The sequence below is a fragment of the Indicator indicator genome, chromosome 23 (genome assembly GCF_027791375.1).
Source record: "Indicator indicator isolate 239-I01 chromosome 23, UM_Iind_1.1, whole genome shotgun sequence".
NCBI classification, from domain to species: domain Eukaryota; kingdom Metazoa; phylum Chordata; class Aves; order Piciformes; family Indicatoridae; genus Indicator; species Indicator indicator.
The window spans coordinates 4,925,504-4,953,083 of NC_072032.1; the positions used below are offsets into that span (position 1 = coordinate 4,925,504).

The following is a 27,580-nucleotide window of genomic DNA, read 5'->3' on the forward strand; positions in this document are numbered from 1 at the left end:
AGTAGTGCATATATGAGTGCCCACCTGCAGGAACAAACCTCAGTGGAGTAAGGTAGGTGGTGTTGGGGTCTTTCATACTGGGTGTCTTTGGGATGCAGTGGGTAGACAAAGTATTAGATGTGGCTTACACATAAAGAGCCTCTTCAAGGCTTTTTAAGGCCAGGAGCCTGAGTAACTTAAGGTTCTAATAATGCTCTATATTGTGAAGTGCAACTATTCTAAATGCATATTTTTATATATAGAACATCTATTCTTATACAACTTGTCCTATCTGTATGTTTTCTACAGACATTCTTTCTTTCTTTAGGGAAATACTTTTTTTCCCCCCCAATATTTATTTTGCTGTGAAGGTTGTTTGTTTTTTTTTTTTAATTGCAAAAGGCACTGAAGGGCTCTGAGCTTTGATTAAGCACCCAAGCAACTGAGTCTCCTTGGCAGACAATTCTTTTTAGTTCTACCACCGTGACACGTTTTACAAATGCTGTCCACCTTTTCCTCCTGAGGTCGAGGAGGCTGTGAGTACAGAAAGGGAACCAGTTTGCCTGCTGCTTCCCTGAGTTGGGTAAAAGAAATATATTTTGGACTTGATGGAGAAGGTCCGGAGGAGGGCCATGAAAATTATCATGGCGTTGGAGCACCTCTGCTATGAGGACAGACTGAGGGAGCTGGGGGTGTTCAGCCTGGAGAAGAGGAAGTTGTGGCGAGACCTAATAGCAGCCTGTCAGTACCTGAAGGGGCATACAAGAAGGATGGAGAGGGACTGTTTGCAAAGGCCTGCAGTGATAGAATGAGGGGCAACAGCTTCAAACTAGAGAAGAGCAGATTTAGATTGGATGTGAGGAACAAGTTCTTTACAATGAGGGTAGTGGAACAGGTTGCCCAGGGAGGTGGTTGGCCCCATCCCTGGAGATATTTAAAGTGATGCTTGATAGGGCTTTGGGCAGCCTGATCTAGTTGAGGATGTCCCTGCTGACTGCAGAGGGGGTTGGACCTTTGGCAGTCCCTTGCAACCCAGACCATTCTATGATTCAGCTTAAGCATGACATTTGTAGTAATTTTAGTGTAACTGGAGTGGGAGCTAAATGTAAGAAAAGCACCAGGGAGAAATCCTGGCTTACTTGTGGTCAGTCTCACCTGTCCGTCCCCTCTAGGGAACTCCTATCTTTGTCATTAAGTAGCCTGATAATTAGCTCCAAAATTTTTCAGCAACCTTAATTTCTTAGAGGCAATTTGTAATGTACATTTTACATTATTTATTACTGGGCTTGGCATCTAGGCAGATAGAGCTGTAGCAGGAGGAACTTCTGCTAAGGAGCCCTGCATGTGCTGAGCTTCCATCTTCCATGGCCCTCAGAGTGCGCTCAAGCTGCCAAAGGTCCTTGCATGGTAAAATGAGGACAGATCTCCCACCAAGGTGAAGTGGGGACAGATCTCCTACCACAGTGAAGTGGGGACGCATCTCCTACCAAGGTGAAATGGGGACAGATCTCCTACCACGGTGAAATGGGGACAGATCTCCTACCACGGTGAAGTGGGGACAGATTTCCTACCACGGTGAAGTGAGGACAGATCTCCTACCACGGTGAAGTGGGGACAGATCTCCTACCACGGTGAAGTGGGGACAGATCTCCTACCACGGTGAAGTGGGGACAGATTTCCTACCAAGAAAACAGCAGTTGCAGCCTGTGCCCCTGGCAGGGGAGGAGGGCACTTGGCTGAGGATGGCTGTTGAGGGTGTCCTGCTGTGGTGCCAGCTGCTGATGACACCGATGAGGACCGAGACACAACACCACAGCTACTTCTTATTTTTTTGGCAGGTAACTTTATTAATAATGGTCTTGGATCTGTCACACCTAGCAGGTGCCAGTCTGGTTTTTTTTTTTTTTTCACGCTCTGCAAGAATTTCTGAAGAATAAACTAGGAAGGTAGAAAGTTAAATTGAAGCTTTTGAGACACACAGCTGAAGGTGGGTCTAGTTTGGATTTTTTTTTCTTTTTTTTTTATACAGGAGTTTCCATGAATGTGTGTCAAAAATAAAAAAACCCAACAAACTTAAATACCTTGAGAAATACAGTAGCAAGACTCTATTTACAGTCAGTTATAATGGGCACTGCCAACCTATCCAATAAAAAAAATAAAACAAAAAAAAGACCTTTGTTCATGTTTCATGCTTTTTTTTCCACAAGAGTTTTTTTGGTTGTTTTCTTCTTTTTTTTTTTTCCTTTTCTTTTTTTTTAAATATGATTTCATTTTTTTAAAAAATACAGTAAGGAAATAATTACATTCTTAAGATGAGAACTTTTATCTTACAACATACAGGCTGGGCCAATTTGTGTCAAAGTGTCTTCAACAAAAAAGTTGATACTAAATGAAGTATTGTCATTGAAAAAAAATCAAATTGCCACAATCATGTCATTAGAAAAAAACAAAAAAACAACAGACAGCTTTGATCCCCCAAAGTGATGATTGTTTCTTGTTAAAAAAGCATCACCTATAAAAAAAAGCAATTAAAAAAAAGCACCTAGTACAGTAACAGGAGTTTGAGGAAGCACAAAGTTACCATTTGATTAGACACAGGAACGGTTTCAAACAGGAGGTTTCCTTTAGAACCAAAATTGTGCTGCTCTGTTGCTGACTCTGCTTGCTGCTCCCCAGCCTGCAGCTGGTGGAAAGACAAAGTCCTGTTGCTTTTTATCAAGCACTGTGCAGCACCAAACGTGGTCGCTGGAGAGGTGGTTTCCAAGGGTTTGTTGTTCTCCTCCTCTCCAGTCCTTGGCCATTCTACAAAGCAGACATCGCTGATGTCAGTTGTCAGTACTAGACATGCAGTTAGTCTGTGGGGTGTTGAAGGTGAGCTGCTGGTGGCTTTATGCAGCCTTTTCTGGAGGAAGGAAAGGAAATTGCTTCATTTTGCCAGCAGCCCCTGCTGCAGCAGGCGCTGTAGGTGCTTCTGTGTCGGAGCAGAAGGCTGTGGCACCAGGGCTGGTGCTGTGTGCACGGCCCCAGCACCACACCATTTCTGCTTGCTTGGACACACGTTTCCACACTTCTCTCTCAGGTATGAATGCCAACATGGCCTTGCCAAGGATTCCTGGTTTAGTCTTGGGGTTTTTTTCCCCATGGGAAAAAAATCTATTGGGTCAAGAAGGAAAGTGACTTGGCTTTTGCCTACTCTGCATTACTTGGTGCGGGACCACTTAATGGCAACTGTTTACACCATTGCAAACCTTGACTAGAAGGCTAATTTGCATCATAAATATGTACAGATATAAATTAAATACTTATTGAAATATACAAATAAATAACTTAATTTGAAATAAAAAGCCTAAATGAACTTAACTTTTGCTCCAAATTTGTTTCTGCTAAAATTTTATGGGAACTTGATACTGTTTAGTCTATAAGTCTATACAGTATGGGATGTGCCCTCTACTTAAGAGAGTTAGTAAGTAAGCAGATGACTTAAAATTGTATTAAAAAATCCTGTTTTCAGTGAAAACCACACTGACACTTGCTTCCCTCCTGCATCTGTGTGCCTGCAGGACTTTGTACAAAGCACAGTCCCAAGAAGCAATCTTTGCTGGGCTGCATTTCTACTCTGCTAAGGACAATGGGAACCCTGGCACTAACTGCACCTGGAAACAGGACACAGTCCTGTGTCCTAGCAGCTCTTTCTGAGAGCTCTGTGCCTACAAATCCCCTCAGCTCCTGCAGGAAGTGCTCTGGCATCCAGCTCAGCTAGGAATCCCAGTGTATCCTTCAGGAGCCACGCACCTATTCCTAAAGGTAAGAGATAAACTGCAGGCTGGGCCGTGAAGCGATGTGATCCTTGGTAACTGCTGTCTTGCCAACTTCTGTGGTTTTAATTGTAAGTCTTAACTAATTATCAAGACTCCAGCCCTCAGATCTGTGATTATTTCAAAATACAAGTAGCAGTACTTGATTATTTTTTTTTTGTAATTAAAGCAATTTTCTAGATCTAGTTGAGGAGGAAAAAAAGAATCTTGAGAATGTGATTGAAGGCTCTCCAAAGGCTTAAAAAACACAGAGAAAACATTAAAAGAACCCAACTCATTATATATATATTTACCCCCTCCCCTGATTATTTTTTTAAGCCAATCTTGAGTTTTTGAAGGACTTTAGTTGGCAATTTACTGTATGTAAGTTCTCAGGAGTGACACAGAGACAAAGAACAGACTTACCTCTATCATTTTACAGACTATAAAATGCAAGACACCCTTTCCTAGTAAACAGAAATAGACTCCTAAGAAAATCCCCAAATTCTCTGTAAAATTTATATTAAAAAAAAAGTCTGTCAATCATCCTTATCTTTTCAGTCCACCTTCCTCAAAAATATTAGCTGAGGTATGAAAAGATGAAGGAAACTAAGTTACAGCAGTGTTCTCTAACTCAAGTTTAACGATACCATATTCTAACCAAACAGGACAAGACTGCATGAGCTGTTCTGAGTTGCTGCTATCTGCTGAGGAGTGATTGCTGTGAAGTTTTTTCTTTTTCAAAAAAAGCAGAGAAAAGAAGCAGTCTCTAAAAATACCAAGTTGCCTTTTAAAAACAAAAAAACAAACAAACAATCAGCAACAGGTCATAGCTCACCAATATGACCTCTGAAAATGACTGGTGCTCTGCAACAGCAATCAAGAGAAAGACTAAAAATGCATTTTCTTTTTCTCCCCCAAGCTTTGTGTCTCTCAGTGACAAAAGCCTCTGTCTAAAAAGGATCCAAACCAATGCTGACAGCTGCCTTGTCTCATCCCAGCTCCCACCCCAGCATAGAGGACAGTGGCACTGATGAGCTCCTGCCTTCCTGGCCAAGCAGGCCACGCCAATTCCGTGGAGGCATTTCTGCAGCTTTGCCACATGAGAGGCCAACAGCAAAGTGTCAAATGATGAGCAGGAGCTTCAGCCAGCCCTCAGACGTCAGTTCTGAACCTGGAAGGAGATGATTTCTCATCAGTCTTGGTGCACTAGTCTTCAGTGGTGTCAGGCCATCTGAGGTGAGATAATGAACGTTGCTGGTCCGTGACGTTTCAGCAGAGCAACATTTCAGCTGTGACTTTATGCTCCTTTTTCATTACTATGGCTGGTTTGGGTGGTGTTTGTTTTTTTTGGGTTTTTTTTTTTTTTTTGGTGTTCATTTTCTTTAGCAGGGAAGTCAGAACTAGTTACAGCTAACAAGAAGGGGCACACGTAGCTACACAGCAATAAGTCCAGGGAACAGGGGCAGGACAGCGCCAAGCTACCTTTAACATAACACAATCCTAGAACCTCTTCTCTTGTACCACTGGATACCACCTTTAGATGAGTCTCTTGCAGCCTATGTCTTGGTCCATAGTAGGTAAGGCCTTTATGGAAAGTGAGAGGTTTTGCTATACTTATGTTCCATTTTTCATCTCCCATTCCTGGAAAGGGGAAGAAAAAGAAAGAGATGGAAAATGCTAGAGAAGTCAGCTTGTTTCACTGGTGTCATCAGATCTGCTGAGCCACAGCCAGCTGAGGTCAGCAACAGTTTTTCCATTAACTCTGCTGGATCCAGTCTGCTGCCCACAAATTAGTTAGGGAATGCTAACAAGTATGTCCTGATAGTGCCTGTTGCTCCACCACTGCACTCCAGCAGCTTTGCTTTCTGCTGCACTGCAATAAGCTCTGCTGGATTTCTGCATGGGCTGCTGCTGCTGGAGCAAAGCACTCAGCTGCAGGTGAGTAAGGCAGAGGCCCATTAGGCTCTTTAGCCTGGAAAAGGGCAGCCTGAGAAGGGATCTTCTCAAGGTATACATATCAAAGGGGTGGAGGTCATGAAGATGAGGCTGGGCTCTTCTCAGTGGTGCCCAGTGACAGGACAGTGGGTACAAACTAGAACCCAGGAGGTTTCACTTGAACTTAAGGAGAAACTACTTTGCTGTGAGTGTGTCTGACAAGTTTACATTGCATTTGTTTCCTGTAATCCAAGCTGAGCTATTGCTCAGCAAGTTAAAGAAGATATCACTTTGCCTGTCTGTGCCTCAGGTTCCCCACCTGTCAGCTGAGGGTAATGACAGCTGCAAGCCCCAGCAAAGCACAGAATCTGTGATGCCTTCATCCATGTCCCAGAGCAAGCTGTTTCTGTTGGTTCTGCTACAAATGTGAAAGGCATGAGATTGCTGCAGCTGAACACAGAGGTAAATCAAACTTGTGGCTACTGAGGGACACCTACAGCATTTCCTAACAGGCCATGTGAGCTGAAGAGGGATGGGCTCAGCTCTGGACATCCACACTGTACCTACTCCTTGAATCACACCCTTGCAGTGATCAGAAGCTAACGAAGGTATGAAGGAGTTGGCCTCTGGCTGAAGTAATCCCCATGGAGCAGCTGCCCAGCTGTTCTTAGCCAGGGACTGAAGTCTACAGATTCCTCTCCCACCCATCTACTCTGCAAGCAGCTTGCTGTCTTGGCTTCCACCCTGAATTCCTGAGTTTAACTCTCATTCCAGAACGTTTCAGAGTTCTTATGCATGTAAATATCTGTTTCTGCTGCAGGAAGAGCATTAATTGGGCTAAACAGCTGCCATGACCATGACACTTCTTCAACCATTGTAAAGCAAATGTAAAGGTCACAGCTGATGGCAGTTTTAGCAACGTAAGAAAAAAGAAATCTTGGGTTTAAAGCAGGTAGACAATACTTTTTTGTTTTAATCTTGTAGGGTTTTTGTTCCCTTAATTGAGATGGTGCTTTTAGTAAAAGGAAATGTAAATATTCAGTATTACACAGCAGATTAGGGTACACCTAAACTTAAACCACAGTACTGGGAGAAGCCGGACTGCTTTCAAAAGGCTGTCAAATGTACATTCCCTGTCTATATGCTACCAGAGGAAGTCCTTGGATAAGCAGCTTGGAGGAGAATTTTTCATATGCTAAGTAAGCCTTGAAGGCAGTAGCTTCTTTTGCAGGTGCACAAGGAAGTTTTTCATTGTTTTTGTTTCTCCAGCAGGTTCACACCAATGTTTAAGTCAACACGGACAGCATGATAGGAAGCTGGCAGAGTTCTTTTTCCTCTCCAGTCCCAGAACAGAAGCAAAATGTAAGCTGTTGACATTCACCATTCCACCAGTTTGGAAAACAAACCAGAAATAATCTTTGCAGTCTCCTTGCTGCACGACTTGGGTCTAGAAATTCATTTGAAATGTGCAGTGTTTCAGTAACTGTTGTTCTGGTGCAGCAAGGGTACTTGGACCACTTCTCAAGCCATATTAATGCAGAATATTGGTTTCCACATTTTAATACAGTCTCCATTTCCAGCCAAGGAGAGATTAACAAAATCACAATTAAAATGCCTTCTGCCTTGTTAAAAATGTGTGATTGCTTTCTCAAATAATCAAAAGCATGTGTTACATAGAGAAAATTAAAAATAGATGTATGCAGATGTGTGTCAGCAGTGCCTGCCCTAAACCCCTTGTCCCCACACACTGCTCCTTCTCAGATTTAACACCAGATCCTCTTCCTTCACTCTCCCTCTTTCCTTCTCACAGAATCCCAGCAGTGGGGAGGGTGGAAGGCACCTCTGGAGATCATCCAGTCCAAACCCCTGCTAAAGCAGGGCCACCCACAGCAGCTTGCCCAGGCTCACAATGCCCAGGTGGGGTTGGAATGGCACCAGAGCAGGAGACTCTACAGTCTCTCTGGGGAGCCTGCTCCAGGCCTCCAGCACCCTCAAACTAAAGAGGTTTCTCCTTAAGTTCAAGTGAAACCTCCTGGTTTGTACTTGCTGTCCCTTGTCCTGTCACTGGGCACCAATGTGAAGAGCTCAGCCCCACCCTCATGCCCTCCACCCTTCAGACAGTTATATTCTTATGTCAGGGCACCTGAGGGGAGAGATTTTTAGAGAAGCAGCTCCCAGACCTGCAGTCTCTGGTGCCTGGCCTCCCCTCCAACTGTATTCAAATGCAAACTGGGGGAAAAAAAGAAAAAAAAAAAACTCTACCTCTTAACATTTGGAAAGCTTAGAGAACTCCCTCACCACTGGGAGGTTTGCCAGTTGCTGAAGATGCAAGCACAGGCACAGACATGAAATCTGTTTCATTCCCATGGACTGTACTGACACCCATGCCTGGAGAGCCAAGGCCTGCTCTGGGGTACTCAGATGTGATGCCTTTTCCTTAGTCACACCTGCAGGGCTGGGGCTCCCTTGTAACTGGCAGAAGGCCATACGAATGGAAAGCCAAAGTCCCCCCTCTGAAAGCAGGCTGTGCTGCAGATGCATGCCTGCTGGCAGGCTTTGGCTGCAGCTTCTTGCTGAGTACAGCTTGGGCTGCAATATCCAATTCAGCAAAATTTCACTCAATATTTAGTGCAGGAGGTTTTAGGGAAAAAAAAAAAAAAAAAAAAAGCTAAAAAGCTGTTCAAGCTGAATTGGATACTTGGGAGTTGTTTTTCCCAGGATGGTAAATATGCTGAGTAGCTCCACATCCTTTTGGATTAGCCTAATCTTAGAGTCAAGATTCCTCTGTGAAAGGGCCTGACCAAGCTCATGCCATCCACAACACAGCAGGGGCTTTCCTCTATGGTATGGGCTGAGCATCCAAAATGTGCTACAGCTGAGCTGGAAGGGATTCTTGACACCAAAGATGTTTAGGTTGTTACAGGGCTGTGGTTTCTCCAGCTGTAAAGATTAGACAGCTGGCTTTAATGTGCCTGTCCCAGCACAAATCCACACTCCCTTCTGTAAGGGCTCTGCTAGACCACACTCCCTGAGTAATGGTGTGCTAACAGGCACAGCCTGTAGTTAAGAGATGGTATCTTTATGAGACAAATTAGGCTGTAATTGGAATACAAAGATAAGCTTTAGAGCACAGGAATCCTTGCTCGGGTCTGAAACACAATCTTTGACTCACTCAGGCTGGAAAAGACCTTCAAGATTACTGAGTCCAACCATTAACCCTACAAGCAGCAAGCTTCCAAGTTAAACAGAACTGAAACCTATTATCCTGAATTTAATTCTTCTTAGTTGAATGTCATGAATCAAGCTAACTGGCAGAAAGAGAGGCTGATGTCCATGGACAGAAGAGAGGGTGGCAGATGAAGGGTGAGAAAGCTCTCACGTAGCGTGTAGAAGGTAATTCACGTCCTGTGCAATGTTCAAGGGGCTGAAGGGGAGGAAATGAAAAGATTAAGGATGTGCCAGAAAACTGAAGCATCTGTTGGGATGAAGTTTTTTCTGTATATCTCCTGTATTTAGGTGTCAAGTGCTCAGACACTGCACATGTTTATGGTCAATGAAGCTACGTCACAACAGGTACTCAAAACATCCCTGGACAGAATGCTTCATTGCTTTTGAAAAAGAAATGGACTGCACAAAAGACAAAAGTCTGCAATCACTACAGTGAACTACTACCTCAGTAAGAGGCTGGGATGACCGTCACTCTTGGTTCCATACTGCCCACAGGCTCCTGGTGCTAATAACTTCAGCCCAGGAGAATGGCTGTGCAAGTCCCATTGAGCTAAAGCACAACAATGACAAAACTACACCAATGCAAGAGGTCTGCAAACTTCAGCCTGGTACTTGTCAGACTAAATTAGATGATTTGACTTTCTCCTCAAAGTAAGTGCACCTTAAGAGTAGCTACTTGCACAACACGGTGTCAGTTATGATAATTTACTATTCTGTTCTTGCAACAACTGGCAAAGATCAGAGCCAATCTGATGGTGTTTTGGAACACTCGCTACAACACTTCTCTACTACACAGAGTTAGTGTAGGGCTGTCTACACCACAGACCATTTACCTGGCAAATTAAATCTACAGAGGAAAACATGGAATGAAAACACAGAGGCAGATCTGTCCCCCAAACTACTCAACTCTGCAAGAGGTTCCCCAAACACAGCATTATGCATGTGGTAACACAATTCAGACATGGCACGTTCTCTTCTTAAGGCTAAATTTCACCACCTAAGCAGCAGGAACCAATATTCCTCTCTTCTGTCTCTCCACGAGCAAATAAGATTTTAAGTAAGAAAAAGGACAGGAAAGGAAAACGAGATGTAAGCTGCCTAGATGTAAGCCTTTTAGATGTAAGCTGCCTAGATGTAAGCCTTTTAGATGTAAGCTGCCTAGATGTAAGCCTTCTCGATGTAAGCTGCCTAGATGTAAGCCTTCTCACCTTTGCTTTTCGAAGGACATGGCCTCGACAAGGAGAAGTGTTTGATGAGGGAGGTCTCTTCAGAGCTGCTGCACTGTTCACAGGTACAGAGCACTCAGTGTCACTGGTGTCACAGCTGGAGATGGGAGAGTTTTCCAGGGTTCGGTGCTTGAAAATCGGAGACTAATGAAGAGAGAAAAGCCTGCACTGAGTTTCCTCCAAACAGTCCCACAGGCAGCATTTTCTATCTAGACCTAGGGCTGCAGGTTTGTTTTTAAAAGAAATGATTATTCATAATAATGGGCAATAAACAAAACCAAGGGTAGATATAGGAAAGCAAAGCAAAGTGTGTGTTCTGTGATGGAAATGGAAGTTGTGATGAAAATTAAAGGTTGTTTTCTGTGATTAAACAATATTGGGTCATCTGAAGGAACTGATACATCCCTCTCTAAGTCTTCTGCTGGCTGGTTCTGACAGAGATCTACAACATAAGCCAGGACAGGCCTGCCAAGCTCCATCATGAAAGTGTGAGATGCTGCCCTAGCAAAGGGTGGCAGTGACTGATAGGACACTGATACAAGCAGGTCTCCATCACTGCATGATGGCTTGGTGCATTTAAACCTCCCTGAGAAGGAGCAGTGGCTCAGTTCATGCACTGGAACAACCACTGAGCTGTCAGCTTTGCACATTATCCTGCCTGTGGCTCCCACATCTGCCTGCCCCCTGTTGCAGCACACCTGATGCAGGTGGAGAATGCAGAGGACACAGACATCCAGTTCTTATTGCTTGGCCTCAATAAGCCTTTCCAAACCTCTCAGTTCCCACTCATTTTACTGGAGCTGAGAAGACACAGCACTCCCTGCTCATGAAATGTGCATGTTAAATGGCTTTGCATACCTGTGGGCTTGATGTTCCTGACTTGGGCTCAATAGCCAAGCCCAGGGTGATGCCACCAGCCAAGGCTTTCTTAAGGCTCTCCTTCACCTCGGTCAGCTCCAGCTCCAGGTTCACGCGTTCAGCCTCCTTCTGCTTACACTCCTCTTCCAACTTCTTTAACTTGTCTTCAAGAATCACTTGAGTCTTCCTGCCTGTCATCACAGCAATGTCATTATTTCAACAAGGAGAAACAGAAACTCTTTTGTTTTGAGAAAAAGAACAAAGTCTCTAAAGATCAGTGCCATCAAAAAAATGTGATGTACTTTGCCAAACTTTTTTTTCCCCACATAAAAAGCTTAGCAACAGAAACCAAGTGCTTTCTTTCAGGTGCCTTCCATAGGTTTTTAGTCTAGTTTCAAATCGGTTTGGTGGAGTTTTTTTGTTTGTTTGGGGTTTTTTTTTTTTTTTGTTGTTGTTGTTATTTTCCCATGACAGTCACAATAAAATTACTGCCATGTTCTGCTTGTCTGAAGTCCCCATCAGGATCATTTCCTAGGTGTATATAGATTCATAGAATACCAAGTTAGAAGAGACCTCAAGGATCTTCCAGTCCAACCTTTCAGGGTAACAATCTAGTTTAAAAGAGATTGCCCAGCACCCTGTCAAGCTGAGCCTTGACACTGTCTAATGTAAGGGAATCCACCACCTCCCCTGGGAGTTGATTCCAATGTCTAATAGTTCAAATGGTGATATTTTTTTTTTCTGGCATCCAGTCTGTATCTCCCCAATAGCTACTTGTCCCCTTTACCCCTTGTCTTTACCATGGGACTCCATAAAAAGGGAGTCTCCCTCCTCCTGATAATTGCCCTTTATATATTTGTACATGGATATGAGTTCTCCCCTAAGCCTTCTCTTCTCAAGGCTGAGCAAACCCAGTTTATATAAAATCCATACTATGCTACAACAGACACCATAGAGGATGGTTAACATCAAACCCAAACCTCAGGCTTTCAGCACAGCACACAAAGCTGTTCTGCTGCTTTGGCCTTGCCAGGGCATCTAGCACAAAGCAGCAGCTCCTACCAGCGTTGACTTCAATGGCAGCACGCAGATCTTTCCTCTCCTTGCGCAGCTGGGCCAGCCTGTTCCGGAGGGCCTCCTTCCTCTTCAGCAGCTCCTCCTCTTTGCTTTGTAGCCTCTTGGCATCTGCCTCCACACGGTTCTTGCCATATTTGTACTGCTCTGCATCTGCAGGGATTGGGTTGTAGTGAGGGATGGTTAAAAGTTAACAGTAAAATGAAGCTATTCCCTGAGACTAAGCATCACAGGAAGCACGCCATGGTTTGAGGAACCAGGCTGCCAGCCCTCTTCCACTGTTGTTTCTTTTCTCTCAAGGTCCACGATTCCTGCTGAGTTTTGCAGCACAGGTAACAGAAATCATAGAATCAACCAGGTTGGAAGAGACCTCCAAGATCATCCAGTCCAACCTATCACCCAGCCCTATCCAATCAACCAGACCATGGCACTAAGTGCCTCATCCAGGCTTCTCTTGAACATCTCCAGGGATGGTGACTCCACCACCTCCCTGGGCAGCATATTCCAATGGGCAATCTCTTTGTAAAGAATAGAGATATCCAGCCTATACCTCCCCTGGCACAACTTGAGACTGTCCCCCCTCATTCTGCTGCTGGTTGCCTGGGAGAAGAGACCAACCCCCACCTGGCTACCACCTCCCTTTACTTCATACAGGAAGGATGAAAAACAACAGTTACCTTATAGCACATTGCTCCTGAAAAGTGGCCTTGCCTTTCTGTGTAGCTCAGAGGAAGGAAAGGAGGCTCCTCTTTAGCTCTGAACCCTTGATTTTTAATTGGAAGGGGTCAGAAGAAAAACTGCCTGCCTGCCCTTTTGCTCAGCTTCCATTCCTACTTCAAGTGCCTGAAGCACACATTTTCACACCTGACATAAGAGAATACAAAGTTGTGCTCCCTTCTTTGATACTTGAGAGCGTTCTCCTTCTTTTACTTTCCCACAGAAATGCTTTCATTTCATGGTTCACATCTGTGTTCGAATTTATATCACAGCCCCCCTACACCTCTGCCCTAGTTGTAGACTCAAAGAAAATAGGTCAGCTAGCACATCACTTTGTCTGCATCTCTGACACAAACTCAAGGACACTAAACCATTGCTGAAAATCGTTGCCAAACCAGCTTTAGCTGGCCTTTACTAACCCAGATGCCTTTACTTCCACAGCTATTCCACTGTCTATTTACCTGCAAGGTTAGAAAATGTCTACTTTTATCCTAAAGTCTAACCCAAATTTCTCCATTAAATCCATGACCTTCTTAAACACTTAGCATGGGATTAAAAGCCACATTCATTTCCTTTAGAAGGAGCTGTGCTTTTCAATCCAGTATTTTAAAATATTATTACAGTTTTTTTATTTCTTTTTTTTTTTTTTTTTTCTCTTTTCTTCTTTATTCAAAGCAATCCCTGTGAGGGGTTTCCTACAGGCAATTCAACTGCCTAGAAAAACCCAGTTTCTGAAGTGTCACTCACCAATTGTAGTCCCCTCTCTCTGAGGAAGCTTTTGAGCTGTGTGGTTGTTATCATTATTTTATCCTACCTTTTTCATTAGCAATAACAGTAAGTTCACTTCTGAGCAACATAACATTCTCCTGTCTGTCTCGGCTCCTCACCTTCCTCTTCCAACAGGAATACAGAATTACTCTCTCACCTAAAGGAAGAATCATTACCCATTTTTTTCCCCTGCTGCTCTGATAACTAACAGCCACAGGTCCCCTTCTCCATTTCTCCTTCTCCATATGACAAGCTTTATCTCGTGACACGGCTGGAGTACTGATCAGCCACCCAAACACACCATTCAAAGGCTTGCTGGGCATCTCCTGCTCAGCCTTTCAGCCACAGAAGAATCTCAGTGGTTATCTTATTTGGTAAGACAGCTCTTTTGGGTATCCTCATGACTCTGCTCCCCAGTGAGGCAGCAGTGGGTACTCACTGGATGCCGTGCGCTTCACACATGACACCGACTCCGATTTCTTCGGCTGGTTATTTAAAGTTCTCCCTTTTCCAGTGATCCCATTAGCAGTCACAGGGGGCTTCTTGCCTTTGAACTGTTAGGAAACAAAAGTACACATCAGCTCCAGCTATTCCTGTGCTGCTGGCATTACAGTCACCCTTTCATCAAGGGCAAAGCTTGACAAAGAGCTGCCTGCTCAGAGACTTAATAGAGCACATTGATTGAGCTGGAGACAGCGCTTCCTCCAGAGATGTCTCAGAGCTCAGCAGGAGCCACATCAGCACCCACAGGAAAACAAGGGCAGGAACTCCTCATCTCTGGTGGCATCACTGTCTCCAAGTTTTTTAAAACTCTAGCATTGACTGAATTAGGAAAGTCCTTGTGAGGCAGATTGAGTTGAACAGGCACTGAGCAATTTTATACAACAAAGATTCTTGAAGGACAGGTTTGGCAACACAGAAAACCCTTCTAAGGTTTGCCACATAAAAATTCAGCATTTTTTATTGACTCTGACCCTGCCATCCTTGCAGTGCATGGATTATTTTTTCCTTGTAACAATATATTACACATTTTTAAATGCTAGGAGTTGCCATATCAATTTCCTCTCATATAACCTCTAAGTAAATAAAACTTTTAAATAATAGCTAAAAAAAACCCTTTTCAAAATGGCCAAACAAGCAGATTACCAGAAACAGCACATTTGATGTCCATGGGCTCCCTTGCAATAATCTGAACCCTGGGAAGAGCAGCACTGTCCTGAAGGACTTTTGAGGACTGAACTGGGAGTACAACAAGAAGCCTACTGCTGCTGCAGCCAAGGGTCAGGGCAATTTATTGCTGAGGTCCACCTCCAATTCTGCAACTTCACTGAATTCTAGTATTCCAATATGAAGTTTTTGTAAGGGTTAAGTGATGTAACACACACTAAGATAGGTACCTTATACAAGAGACACATTCTTCTGACTATTCCATTTCACACTGGATTGAAAACCACCCATCTCTGTGAGACATTCATAGGCTTATGCCAGTGACTGGCTTTCAGAGACTGGCTGCAGGCTCTGGAGAGGGTCATTGGCATAGCTGTGAGCAAGCCTTGCTCTCACCCCTGCCAGGGTCTGCCTGCCTGCTACCAAGCCTGAGCACACATGGATTTCATCTGCTCTATAGCTTCTCATTTCACATGAGGTCCAGAAGCCTCAGGCCACCCTCAGAAAGAAGCAGAGACATAAGCTTAAGGCTTTTTTCCCCAGGGGAAGAAAATAACAGGCAGTAATTGTAATATGGCACATACACACTAGATACATTTAGTATATATATATATAAGTTATGAGATTATTGTATATTCACTATACATAAGACCTTAATATATAAAATATATAGATTATTACAATTCTAGACAAGTAAATTTGTTGGCCAGGTCATATTTCGCTTTTTGTTTTCTCAAGTCATCAGTGCCTGAGGAGACAGCAGGCAGCTAGAAATGCATTCAGGTAAGGTCTGCAAGGTCACCTCTATTTTTTTGTTGTTATCCACAATCTGTAAAGGGTCACGAACCGGTGGGGAAAGCCTTTCCCAGGTGCCAATACTTCTGTTCCACAACAGAATTTACAACTTGGCAAACCTGTTTCACCTGCAGTGGGCTCGTGCCTAAGCTCCAAGCACTCAAGTGCAGACACTAAGGACTGCAATAGCCAAATGCCCTTAAGGTTAACAATCAGATAAGCAGAGCAGCCAAGAAATCAAAAGCTTGGTTACGTATTCAACAGTACAGTACCTGCGAGCCAGATCCCCTCCCCACAGCAGAGGTATTAGTGACAGACTGAGCAGAAGACAGACTGGATGAGACAGGATGTTTGTAATGGTTAGAGGAGAGTTTGTCAGCGGATAACCTATTGGGCTTGCTGGCGGCGGGCGGGTAGCGTGCAAAGATTTTGGGAGACGGCAAGTTATCGTACAGGCCTGCGTTATCATAGAGCATGTCTTCTCCAGTGCTCCTGCTACGAGGGCAAGGAAAGCCATCTTCTGGTTCCCACTGCAACACACACACTTTGGCAGTTAGTACACAGTACACCATGCAGAGCCTCCCACGTGAAAGTCAACCAGCAGCGCTCTGAGCGTTAGTGAGCCCTGGGTGAGTGAGCCCTGAGCCCTGGGCCAAGCGAGCAGGTGCTTGGTGGTGACAGTCACACAGAACAGCCTAGAGTGAAAACAGACGTTTAAGATCCAATCATTAACCTCACACTGACAAGTCCTTGCTTAAACCATATCCCTAAGCATGGCTTAAACACCTCTGGGCACTGGGACTCCACCCCTACCCTGGACAAGCTGTTCCAATGCCTGATAACCCCTTCAGTAAAGAACTTCTTCTAATATCCAACCTAAACCAAACCCTGGTGCAAAATGAGGCCACTTCCTCTTGTTCTGTGTGGCAGTTTTAGGCTACACCTTTAAAATGTTCCACTTGCTAGTTGCTTGAACAGATTGACCCCCATTCCTCTACAACCTCCTTTCAGGTAGTTGTAGAGAGCTTCAGTACAGCTATTCAGAGTAAAGCTATTCAGAGAAAGGGAGGGAGAACCCTGTAGAAAGGAAGAATTTCATGGCTCATAGCCCCATGGTTTCCATGGTATGAGCAAGCTGGTGCTATGGAATCAGCTTTGCTATTCATAGCCTGCACCTTCACTTGCCAGCTCTAGCACTGAGGGGGACAGGCAGGCTGTAGTAACAGGGAGATACTTACAGGCTACACAGATCAATCTGTGGGATTACATCTGGTACATGAGTTGTTAAAAGTAATATGGCCTAACAGTTAGCAGATGCCAAGAGGGTTTTTTCCTTTTTTGTTTCTTCAGGCTCTCTGTCTTTCCAGTGAATACCAGCTGCCGGAATGGTAGCATTACATTTTACTTGCTGGAGAATTGTTGTTCTGAGCTAACCAGCTAAAATAGCTACAGGCCATTCCTTTTTTTTTTTTCTTCCCTTTCCAGAAATATGGAAAGCTCAACAATACTCCAGTGATTCATTCAATTAATCTTAAACCAACCTGATTGCCAAATACCCTTCCTTAATCCATCCTGGCTGTGGCAGTACACTACTCACACAAAGGCAGAAGCACATCCAAGAACTACACAGAGAGACTCCTCACCACACATGTGGTCGAGTGTTATTCCCAAGAGGAGCTTTCTATCATCTTTCTGGTATTACTAAGACTCTTTGAAACAGAATTTCTCTTGAGATCAGTCTTAGCAAGGGCCTTTATGAAGCAGCTCAAATTAAAGAGCTGACATAGGCTGTAGCCCATCTTCCTGAGGACCACATACTGCTATAGGTTAATATCTACTTGTGTTAAACCCTATCAGGCATCTGCCTACTACCAGCTCTGCAATTCATGAAGATGGAAGTGACCACTGGGATTCTCCTCTGGCATGAGGAGTACTTCCTGTCATAAGCCAACACAGGCACTGAGGAGTGCTTGGGCTTTGGTTTGGGTTGGTTTTTGCCTTTTTTTTTTCCCCCACAGACACCAAAAAGTTCCTGTTGTAAACGAGTCCTTAACTTTGCCATGTCTGGCATGATCTAACAGATACCCCTCAAGTGAGTATAGTATTCAAAGTCTTGGCCACAAATCATCAACAGGGAGCTGCTTTCTAAATGCAGGTTGGCTCATGCTCAGCCTAATGTAAGCAATCCAGCCCACACCCCTCAGCCTCTGTAGGTGTGAGAGAAGTTTGCAGCCCACGATGAAAAAGAAATTTAAAAACGGGGCGGGGAGAGGGGGCAAGTTTGGAAACTGCCCAGTGGGGCTCTGCAGATAATACAATTTACAGATGTCTGTGCATCCAGCACATGCAAACCATTTGTGCTGTGCAAAAGGCGGTCCTTACCGCTCCGTTGATGCAGGGAACATCGTCGTAGTGCAGTGCCACTCCACTGGGGCAGGCGTAGCCGTTGGCACTGCTCCCCCGGTAGGGGCTGGTGGACAGGCCTCGCCGGTTCATGAAACTGGGCAAAGCAAAGAACAGCATCAGAAACCTGAACCCAAGCCCACCTGATGGTTCAGTGGTGTGTCTTCCCACCCCTAACATGCTGTGATTCTGTGGCACGCTCGAAACCCATCTGGATGTCTTCCTGTGTGACCTACTCTGGGTGAATCTGCTCTGGCAGGAGGGTTGGACTAGATGACCTTTCAAGGTCCCTTCCCACACCTAACATTCTGTGATTAATTATGGAGCCTGGGAAGCACATTGAGGGTAGTGAAACACTGCAACAGGTTGCCCAGGGAAGTTGTGGCTGGCCCCTCCCTGGAGGTGTTCAAGGCCAAGTTGGATAAGGCCTTGAATGACCTGGAGGTTTCTCTGCCCATGGCAGGGAGACTGGAACCAGATGATCTTTAGGATGCCTCCCAACCCAAACCACTCTATGAATCATATCTATATCTCTTCTCACTTTCTGCAGAGCAGTTTTCCTTCTGTTGGTACACACACATTGCTGGCAGCAGCCAAGACTACAACACCTATTCCTAAGCCAGAAAGGCAACAGCTCACTGGCACCTTTAGGTGGGAACCTGCTGATCTGCATTATAAACCAGCTTGCCAGTGGGCAATAGCAGTTCTCCTGCTGTCTGCATCGGGGAGAAGCAGGTGTTCTGGGTGCATGCATGCCTGAAGGGGTGCAGACTTAGGAACTGGGAGAAACAAGAATCAAATACAGCAAAAACACACACACACACACAAAACCCAAAACCAACAATCAAAAGCAACAAAAAAAAAAGATAGGAACTTTGTTGAACTCTAAGTTAACTTATCTATCAACGTTTGCTGAATAATTTCTTCCTCAAAATCTGGGAATTTTTTTCCCCCCCTATCAGGACTCCTGGAGGCCGTGCACAATGGTATCAGGCTGTCTGGGTTAACTCTGCATGCAGACGCACTACAGGCTCACTCTTGCTCTGTTTCACAGAGTGGATCTGAGTCCTCTGCAAATTTCAAAAGGGTAGGACATCATGGACTACAGCAGACTTGCAAAGATCTATCAATGCAGACAATGAGAGGAGCATGCCCAGCAGTGGTAAGGATCCCAAGGGTGAATTTTGCTGTGTAGCAACTGCTGAAATTGAATGAGGTATAGAGTAATTCCTACAGTTCTAGGTGTAGGTGATTGGGAAAACAAAGCTTTCCATCCTAAACAATGGCACTATTCAGGCTCTGTGCTGACATTCATAAAATATGATAAAGCCCTACCAAAGCAAAGAGGGTCTTCTGTAGTGCTGGCTGGAGCTCAAGAATGCTGTGGTTTTAACAGTTGCTTTCGTTTGGCTTTGGAAAAACAGGGAGCCCACTGAATTTCTCATTCAGAGGAGACAGACCTCATCCAACTGTGGCTCACCTGAACCATGGGAGACCCAGGCTCACAGGAGGGACAAACCTACCCAGTTTGGTGTGAACTTTTCAGAGCAGCGTGGGGGTGGAATAATCATTACACAGAAGCTTTTCTTACTTCAAACAAACAAACAACAAAAAGCCCAAGATAAATTCTGTAATAAAAATGGCTTTAACTTTATCTTATCTCATACTTTATCAGACATTATTAAAGGGCTGCATCTGTTTACTGTTCCTTTTAATGAAGAGTATTACTCAGGTGTTTCTGATTAGTCTGAAAGGCTGCATTTGGAGTCATTATTGTATTACTTTCTTTTGAAGTACCTTCAGTGAGAGTGAATCATAATAACCATGTCTGAAAACTGGTTATATCCATTAATGAGGCTTGATGCACCTGCACCAGTAGTAACTATTCCCACCACATGAGGAAGCTAAGATTTATCCAAGTATCTACAAACACTTCATCAGCATTATTTCACTGAGCCTCATTAATCCTGTTTACAGATGTATCCATGTAAGTTAATTGTTTTCTGAAATTGCTAGAGGGGAAACGACAGGGAACAAAGCTGCTCTGAAGCCTTTTTGTCTTCAGCCTTCCCTAGACACCTAATCTTTTAGATAAAGAAAACTGATGGGACCATTAGTGAAGACTCAATTGTTCTGCAAAGCACCAGTCTCAGGTAACAAAGAACCAATAATCCTGAAGTGACTTCAGTGATAACTGCAGTGAATGTGGAGTAGTGATACTCATGCTATAAAGGCCAACAAGAGCAGCATTTAAACAGTAAAGATCATTATAGTTTCTCCTCATTTTCTAGAAGCAGTTGAAAATCAGCAGGCAGCTACTCTAGCTGCTTATCAACAGGCTCTTACAGCCTTTTAAAGACATCCAATGAATTTTAACTAATTCTTAATAGGGGAATTCTGCTATTTGGAAGTTGTTTGACATTCCTTTCTAACATGTGGTTTAGTTGCATATGTTTTTTCACTTGGCTCCAATTAATATCACATTTGTTCAGAAAAGGAAAGCCATGCAGGATTCAGGGGGAAAAAGGTTTCCATTTTATTTCTGCTTTAAATGTGGTTATTGCAAGATGCTGACTAAAGCAAAAGCACATGTCAACACAGGATAAACTTTTTGAGCCCTATTAACTTCAAAACAAATATTAACATAAGGCTAAGCTAAGTGCATTTTGATTCTACCAAAATTCTCTGGGTTTCACAAAAGTGGGCTTCTGGCAACACTGAGTCACTTTGACTTCTATCAGAAGTCATTCAAACCAGATCCCGAAGGAAGCTGCACATTCTTCCTCCTTAAAGTTATCTTGACACCTTGCTAATGGCAGGAGACTCCTCTTTTGGAAAACTGAAGCTTTTGCTTTTTGGATTTTTTTGTTTGTTTGTTTGTTTTTGTTTTTTTTCAGTTTGTTTCAGGTTCTGATGGTGAGATGGGGTGTTATTGTCAAATGTATTCAGTCACACAAATTCCAAACTTGTGTGGGGAGTCTTAATTTTGGAGCAAGATGAGGGATGACACTTTTGCCAGCTGCCTTCTCATGCCACCCACTTTCTAACCATCTGAACCCAGGGGCTACGTTGGCAGCAGGGCATCCCACCTGTCCCAACTGTTCCTTCACTCCTACTTCTAAACAACCTCATCTATCCAAGGAAAAATGACAGAATTTTCCCACCAAGGACTGCTTCAATGCCTAAACTGATGTGACCATGTAAATCACTGTCTGTGCTAAGTGTGCCTTGCTTTTCTCTGCACAGGATCAGTAAAGGGGAATGCACAGCACTGATCTGCAATTTAGTTTCCTTGCTGTGCCCTACACACCTCAATTTCCACCTCTGAAATTAAAACCCTGGAGTTAATTGGACTGCTGTGAGCTTGATGAAGTTTTTAATTAATCATAAAGAAATTGAGAACCTGGGGTTTTTTTTTAGGCTGGAAAAGAAGAGCAGACTAAGAGAGGCTCTTGTAAATGCATATAAATAGCTAAAGGTTGGAGATCATGAGGATGTAGTTGAGCTCTTCTCAGTGGTGCCCAGTGATAGGACAAGGGGCAATGGGTACAAACTAGAACACAAGAAGTTTCACTTGAACTTAAGGAGAAACCTCTTCAGTTTGTGGGTGCTAGAGCCCTGGAGCAGGCTGCCCAGAGAGGTTATGGAGTCTCCTTCTCTGGAGAGATTCCAAACCCACCTGGACACAATTCTGTGCCACCTGCTGTGGGTGACCCTGCTTTAGCAGAGGGGGGGTTGAGCCAGATGACCTCCAGAGGTTCCTTCCAACCCCAACCATTCTATGAGAAGGAAACACTGAAGGTATGACTATCCAAGACTTAATGCTACACAGTGTTGGTGTACAGCTTGCATTGGTCAATACATTCTGTAGATATTGGCAAATACAGCCAGCAGATAAACATGAACTACACAGCTGTGTATTTCAGCACATTCGTCCTCTTCCAGGGATAGCGGTAAGTCTTCAAGCAAAATAAAGGATTAAAATCTAGCACTTCACATGGAGACTTACTGAAATGAGTTAAAATCTGACTCAGGTTGGATAGTGCCTGCATCTTGTACAGAACTTAGCAGGATGCCAATATGATAATCATAAAGGTGTCTAAGATGCTGCAATGCTGACACACTTCAGGAGTTCAATGTCTGGCAGAGGGGGAGGTGGACTTTGATAAGCTGCTTTGGCCCTAGAGTTAAGACAGAGATACCAGCTCTCAGAGAATGGGGAACACAGGCGTAGCTTTCTCTTTCTCTCACCAGAATGTCTGCTTGGCAGCCTGGATGACGCTTGCTGTCATTTCCACATCAATGTAGTCATAGTGCAGAGCTCCAGGGTCTGTGGAAGACCCTGTTTCAGCCAGCAGAATTCCTATCCACCTGCCCATGTCTTCGGAGGAGGATGCCTGCAAGGAGAGGGCAAGAACATAGGTCAGGTTTTCACTCTTCCACTGAGCTGAGCAGTGTTGGAAAATGTTGCATTCCTCTTGCCTGACAAATTGCTGCCACATTGTATGAGAGGCTCTGGCTTCGATCTGCTGAACTCCTACAACAACCAGGATTAAATCTGCTTTGCTAGATGGAGTCCACTTTAAGCAGGCTATATTCTATGTATTACATCACTTATGATGTAATACAAAGTGGGCAGGCTCCAAAAAAAGAACTAAAATTAATCACTTAAGGCTAGTGGATTTAGATTTAAGTCATGCTTACTTTAGACTTCAGAAAACTGAAAGCTGTATCAGAATTATTTTCCTGTGCTAGGCTGGGGGATTGGAGTTAGCATGAGGAGAAAAATTAGTGCTAAGGAGAAACAAAGCAGGGGGTGGGAATGAAAGAGTAGAAGAGATTTTGATGTTGCTGTTGACATTTGTCTAGCTGAGGGCATTGATTTTCCTAATGGCACAAGGACAAACATCAATACTATTAAAATAATTTTCAAGTTTTCATATTTCACTTCTAGTTACCGATTGCAAAGTTACACAGTAGCAAACTAAATAATAATGGAAAAATGGAGGGGGGAAGGAAACTGTGTGGTTTCTTCTCAGTTTTAAGTATTTCATTGCCATTCACTGTTCCTTGAGCTGCTCTCTAGTTTTCCAACTTCTATGAACTGCTCACATACACCAGGCCTTGTTGCAAGGACAGGAGACTGATGTGACCTGCAGTTGGAAGTCCAAAGTGGTCACAGTGATCACCCTGCTAGTGAAAGCAACAATTTGCCTCCTCCTCTAATCTTCATTACACTCAGCTTTTCATTTCAGCTTTCAAAATATGACGAATAAAGCCCCTCAAAAAAATCTCAACCCACCTGACAGAGATGAAGGTGTGACCTTGACAGTGCCAGGAGTGTGTCAGTGAGTACATGATGATTATTCATTAACTGAGTCAGAAGACCCCCCCTAGCCTGCTGGCACACTGTTTTCTTTCTGCAGCATTACCTTACTGCAGATACAGACTGAGCAAAAGATGTCCACGTCAGTATCAGACAAATGAGAGCTAAGAGCTCCAGAGGTCCCATTGACAGTGATCTATGATTTAATTATTGCTGTTACTAAGTTATTTACCCAAAGTAATGATATCCCTTGTGTAAAAGCATGCCTAAAGAAGGAGCAGAGATATTTTAGTAGCAGGTCAAGGGAAGGTCAGTGCAGAGAAAAGCATCTCACTGAGAGACTTTCTGAATTGCATGAATCTCAGTTCTCTCTTTGCCTACAGCTCTTAATAGTTATTTTTTTCCCTCTTTCCAGTACTTATTAACCAGCTCTGCAATAATATTATTCCAAAGATGACTATTTTTTTTTTTTTGACTGCCAAGGTTGTATGGAAGTGCTGCTCTAATTTAGCTTGTGGGTGTTCCTACAAATCAGAGCCATTAGCAAGCACCGCACCTCGAGCACAGCAACCTCCTGCCCGTTCCGGAGCAGGCGGAAGGTCAAGGGATGCTTTGAATCCAGTCCCAGGATGACTTCACAGCCACGGAGAGGGATAGAAACAATGTGTGTCTTCAGATCCGTCCTGTCCTTGTGGAAAATGAGTTTATTATCTTTCACTCTGCACCAGCGCTCGCGCCAGCGGTTGTTGGAGAGCACGTTGAGATATCCTGCAATAAAACGAAACGTGAGACGCTGCACTCCTGATTTCTTTTGAAAAGAAAAAGAAAGAAAGAAACTTGCTTCTCAATGTAATGCTAGCCCAACTTTTTCCTCTTAAAACAGAAAGTCCAGATGGATTTTAGGAAGACAAGTAAATGATCCTGCCCCCCTCGCTTCTGATGAAAACTTCCCCAGTGCCAAATAGCCTAGAAAAAAAAGCAGGCAAAGAAGGGATCCTGCTCATGTGCAAATGGCTGCTGTGTGTTAGGCACTGCACAGCTGGATGAGCAGGAACACAGCCATCCCCCAGGGCTTCAGTAAGAATGGGGAAAGGACAGTGATAAAAAGGAACAAGCTGATGAGCTCACACAGAAGATTCACCTTGGCCATTTGTAATAGCTTTGATCACTGTGGCTGTTGCCTGCTAGGATAAAAATCTTCTGGGAAAATAACAGCTGACAGAATTAGGTGATGAGCTACCTTCTAGAGCATCCAAAGTCAGTGGTTTAGAGACCTACTAAGCACTGATGTTACACATTCTGATTCCATTTAGAAAGCAGGATGCATCTTTGGTGTGCAGCGCTTTTAAAGTAGGATTTAAAAGATTGCTACCAACGCCAAGGAAAATAAAAATCATATTGGCTAAAAATTCAGAAAGTAAATGCATATGAAACTTAGCCAGACTTTAAGACAAAGCTTTAAACAAAGATCATATTTTCCTGAGAATAACACAGTACTCGTATACCAAATCAAAACTCCATGAGCAAACTGCCTTTTAAAAGCCCCACTTCTCTTATCACGCTCTACACTGGATACAGTCTAGGCACAAAATGCCATTCACTGGGCAGTGCTTTCTGTTCTACCTTCTCTGTCCCATAGCAACAACCACTCCAGACTCCAACTTTAAAATCAAGACAAAGCCCCATTTCCCTGCTTTATTTAGCTTGGGAATGAAAAAAAAAAATCTTTTACTTTTGCTTCCACATTACAAACAGTCCATGAATTCACTGTGCTGCTGCTTCCAAACAGGCTATGAGGAAGGAAACAAATGATACCCTGCACAGGCCAGAGCTGATGTGAAAAAAAACTATCCTCTATGTCAGGTCTGATTTTCATTTAATCTTGTTGGATAGCTATCTCTTTGGTTTTCATTAAAACTATGACTTATCATTAATTTTTCTGGCTTTCCCTTCCAGCATTGTGGCTCCAATGTCAGAGCTCGATCCAACAGGATACAGCAGATCAGAACTGCACACATCTTGGAAGGTGCCATAAAAAAGGAGGATGTGTGATGATCACACTCTCCAGCTCCTCTCCCCCTCCTGTAACAAAATCCTGTATAGCTGTGTGTTATGCCATAATCCCTAGAAATGGAAAACCCTTCACATGCAAGCCAGCTGGCTTGTCATGGAGTGAGAGCCCTTTTGTTCAGACACTTCTTGTTTTTCCCCTCTGCTTCCAATGCACCTCTCAGAGAAGGACTTCCAAACCCTCCTCCTTCAGCTGAACCAAGCAGGACCTCATGCTTTTCCTCCCACATATCCCCACTTAGACCTGCAACAGCTGACACGAACAAAATGCCTGGAGTGTGATCCCAGTTGGAGCGTTAGCACTTCACCTTTACCCACCAGCCAGTCAGGGAGCAGTGATGCTGCAGAGAAGAGCTCTGCCATGACTCCAAGTGCAGGTGGGCTTTGGTTTCTACTCTAGCTGGGTGTCACCTGTGGCTCTGCTGGTGTTTTCCTTTGTTAGAGGTACAGCCTTCTGAAGTGTAAAAGCCTTTGACTATGGAGCAGCCTCCCAGAGGACACTGAACTAAGCCAGATTTCTGGTGGTGAGAAACTCCATCTGCAAAGACTTCCTGCAACAACCAAAACCTAGACACTTAAGATATTTCCCTATAAAATCTACAAGTGGTGTCCAGCAGATCCAAGTGCAGGCAATAGTAATGGCTATGTTTATGTCCATATCTGAAGTAATGGTAGAAATACCAGGAATTAGCTTGTACAGCTGTGGGTAAAATCTCACATAACACACAATAATCAGCAGAGCATGAGACCTCGAAGTTTGAGCTTTAGGGAAGCCAGATGCTTCAGACAATGCAGCTGGCTGGACACAGCTTTTCCCAGCTGTTCTTTTGCTTGACAAATCACCTCTGCACTTAGCTGATGTATAGATATGTATATATACACACTTACTTAATCAAAGATTGCTTGTGTGAATGAATCCCAAAGTGTGGCTTGAGAGCCACCTGTGAGCTGGTGGTCCCTGGATCTTTCTTTCACACTGGGCCAGTGTTTATCACACTTTGTGCACCAATGAGCTCTGCCACTGGCTGCCTCATCACAGATTTCTCGATTTCCCAAAGCTTTCCTCATCAATTTAAAGGGGAAAAGCTAAATCCAAATTCAGAATCCAGTTCAATTGCTTCACAGTTTTCTTTCTATGGACACTTATTTTCGGAAGGGACTGGGAGAAGGGTGGATTCAAATGTTCATCTATGGAAGCGTTGCTGAAGACTGAAGCACTACAAGGAGGATGCAAAAACACTGCATTGTTGGAAAACACCAGAGTTGTGAGGACTTCAGCTAAGTGCACTGCACAAAGTCCTAAATTGTGAACAAACATTACAATGAAGACACAAAATAGGAGCATTTTCTGTGTGCCTTTGCATGTGCTTCCTTGGTGCTGTCAAGCACTGCAGCTGTCCTATGGAGCAATCAACATTAGGAGCCAAAATAGCTTACTAGCAATTTGTTACTTCATCAAGTTTTGCCCAATCTGTCCCACTTTGGGAACCTTCAATTAAACTCAAACCACTTTGGCTGAGGCCAGGCAGCTGCTGTCTTGATTGCTATCCCATAAAACCTCACCATGATCCATCATAAAAGCCCTGATTCTTTCCCTTCTTTTGCTTTCTAACCTAAGTTTCTCTCATAGCCCAGCCCATATTCATCTGCATTTGTTTGCAAAGAGTTCTTATTTCTTTCTGCTTTTTGTACATAGTTCTCTTCCCCCTCACCTCTGCACACAGCAATATACCTTCTGAGTCTGTGCAACCATTTTATCTACAAAGTCAAGTACTTTTAGCCTCTTTTCAAATGATAAACTCTTGATTTCCTACTCCCCTTTCACTCTGAGAGCATCCCTCTGCTGTTGAGGGAACTATCACAAGAGTGAAAGCAATTTTAGTGGAGTTTCTAGGCTAGAATTCTATAAAGTTTTATCTGTGATGTGCATTTAAAGCTCAAGGAGAAAAATCACTTACCACATGTTGGCACATCTTCTTCAGCTGATGAGGTTTGTTCATCTGTTGATGGCTTTTTCTTTCCTAAACCAATGATCTTCGTTATTTTCTTCCCTGTTACTTTAGTCACAGTGCCCTTGGCTTCTGATTTTGAACTTTTTTTCCTCTTGACTAATAAAAAAAGCAAAAGTGTGGTGTTTTAGTGTGTTTAAATCAACCAACAAAAGGAGACAACCTGAATAAAAACAGTACTCCAAGGCACAAAACTGAATCCTAATAAAAATACCCAAACCCTCCCTA

At 43.7% G+C, this 27,580-nt stretch overlaps 1 protein-coding gene across 2 annotated transcripts in view; it reads right to left on the minus strand.

Moving 5' to 3' along the window:
* Positions 1-5,390: 5,390 nt before the first annotated feature.
* The window catches only part of AFAP1 (actin filament associated protein 1), a 51,309-nt gene continuing 29,119 nt past the window's right edge, over positions 5,391-27,580 (minus strand). The window contains exons 8-17 of one of the 2 annotated variants that reach the window (XM_054391537.1): positions 27,302-27,451; positions 23,830-24,041; positions 22,199-22,344; positions 17,927-18,044; positions 15,817-16,074; positions 14,022-14,136; positions 12,086-12,250; positions 11,024-11,214; positions 10,148-10,309; positions 5,391-5,417 (exon numbers count right to left, since the gene is read on the minus strand). In XM_054391537.1, the coding sequence (XP_054247512.1) occupies positions 5,391-5,417; positions 10,148-10,309; positions 11,024-11,214; positions 12,086-12,250; positions 14,022-14,136; positions 15,817-16,074; positions 17,927-18,044; positions 22,199-22,344; positions 23,830-24,041; positions 27,302-27,451 (1,544 nt within the window). The remainder of the gene's footprint in view (positions 5,418-10,147; positions 10,310-11,023; positions 11,215-12,085; positions 12,251-14,021; positions 14,137-15,816; positions 16,075-17,926; positions 18,045-22,198; positions 22,345-23,829; positions 24,042-27,301; positions 27,452-27,580) is intronic. The other variant, XM_054391538.1, reaches the window with a different exon arrangement.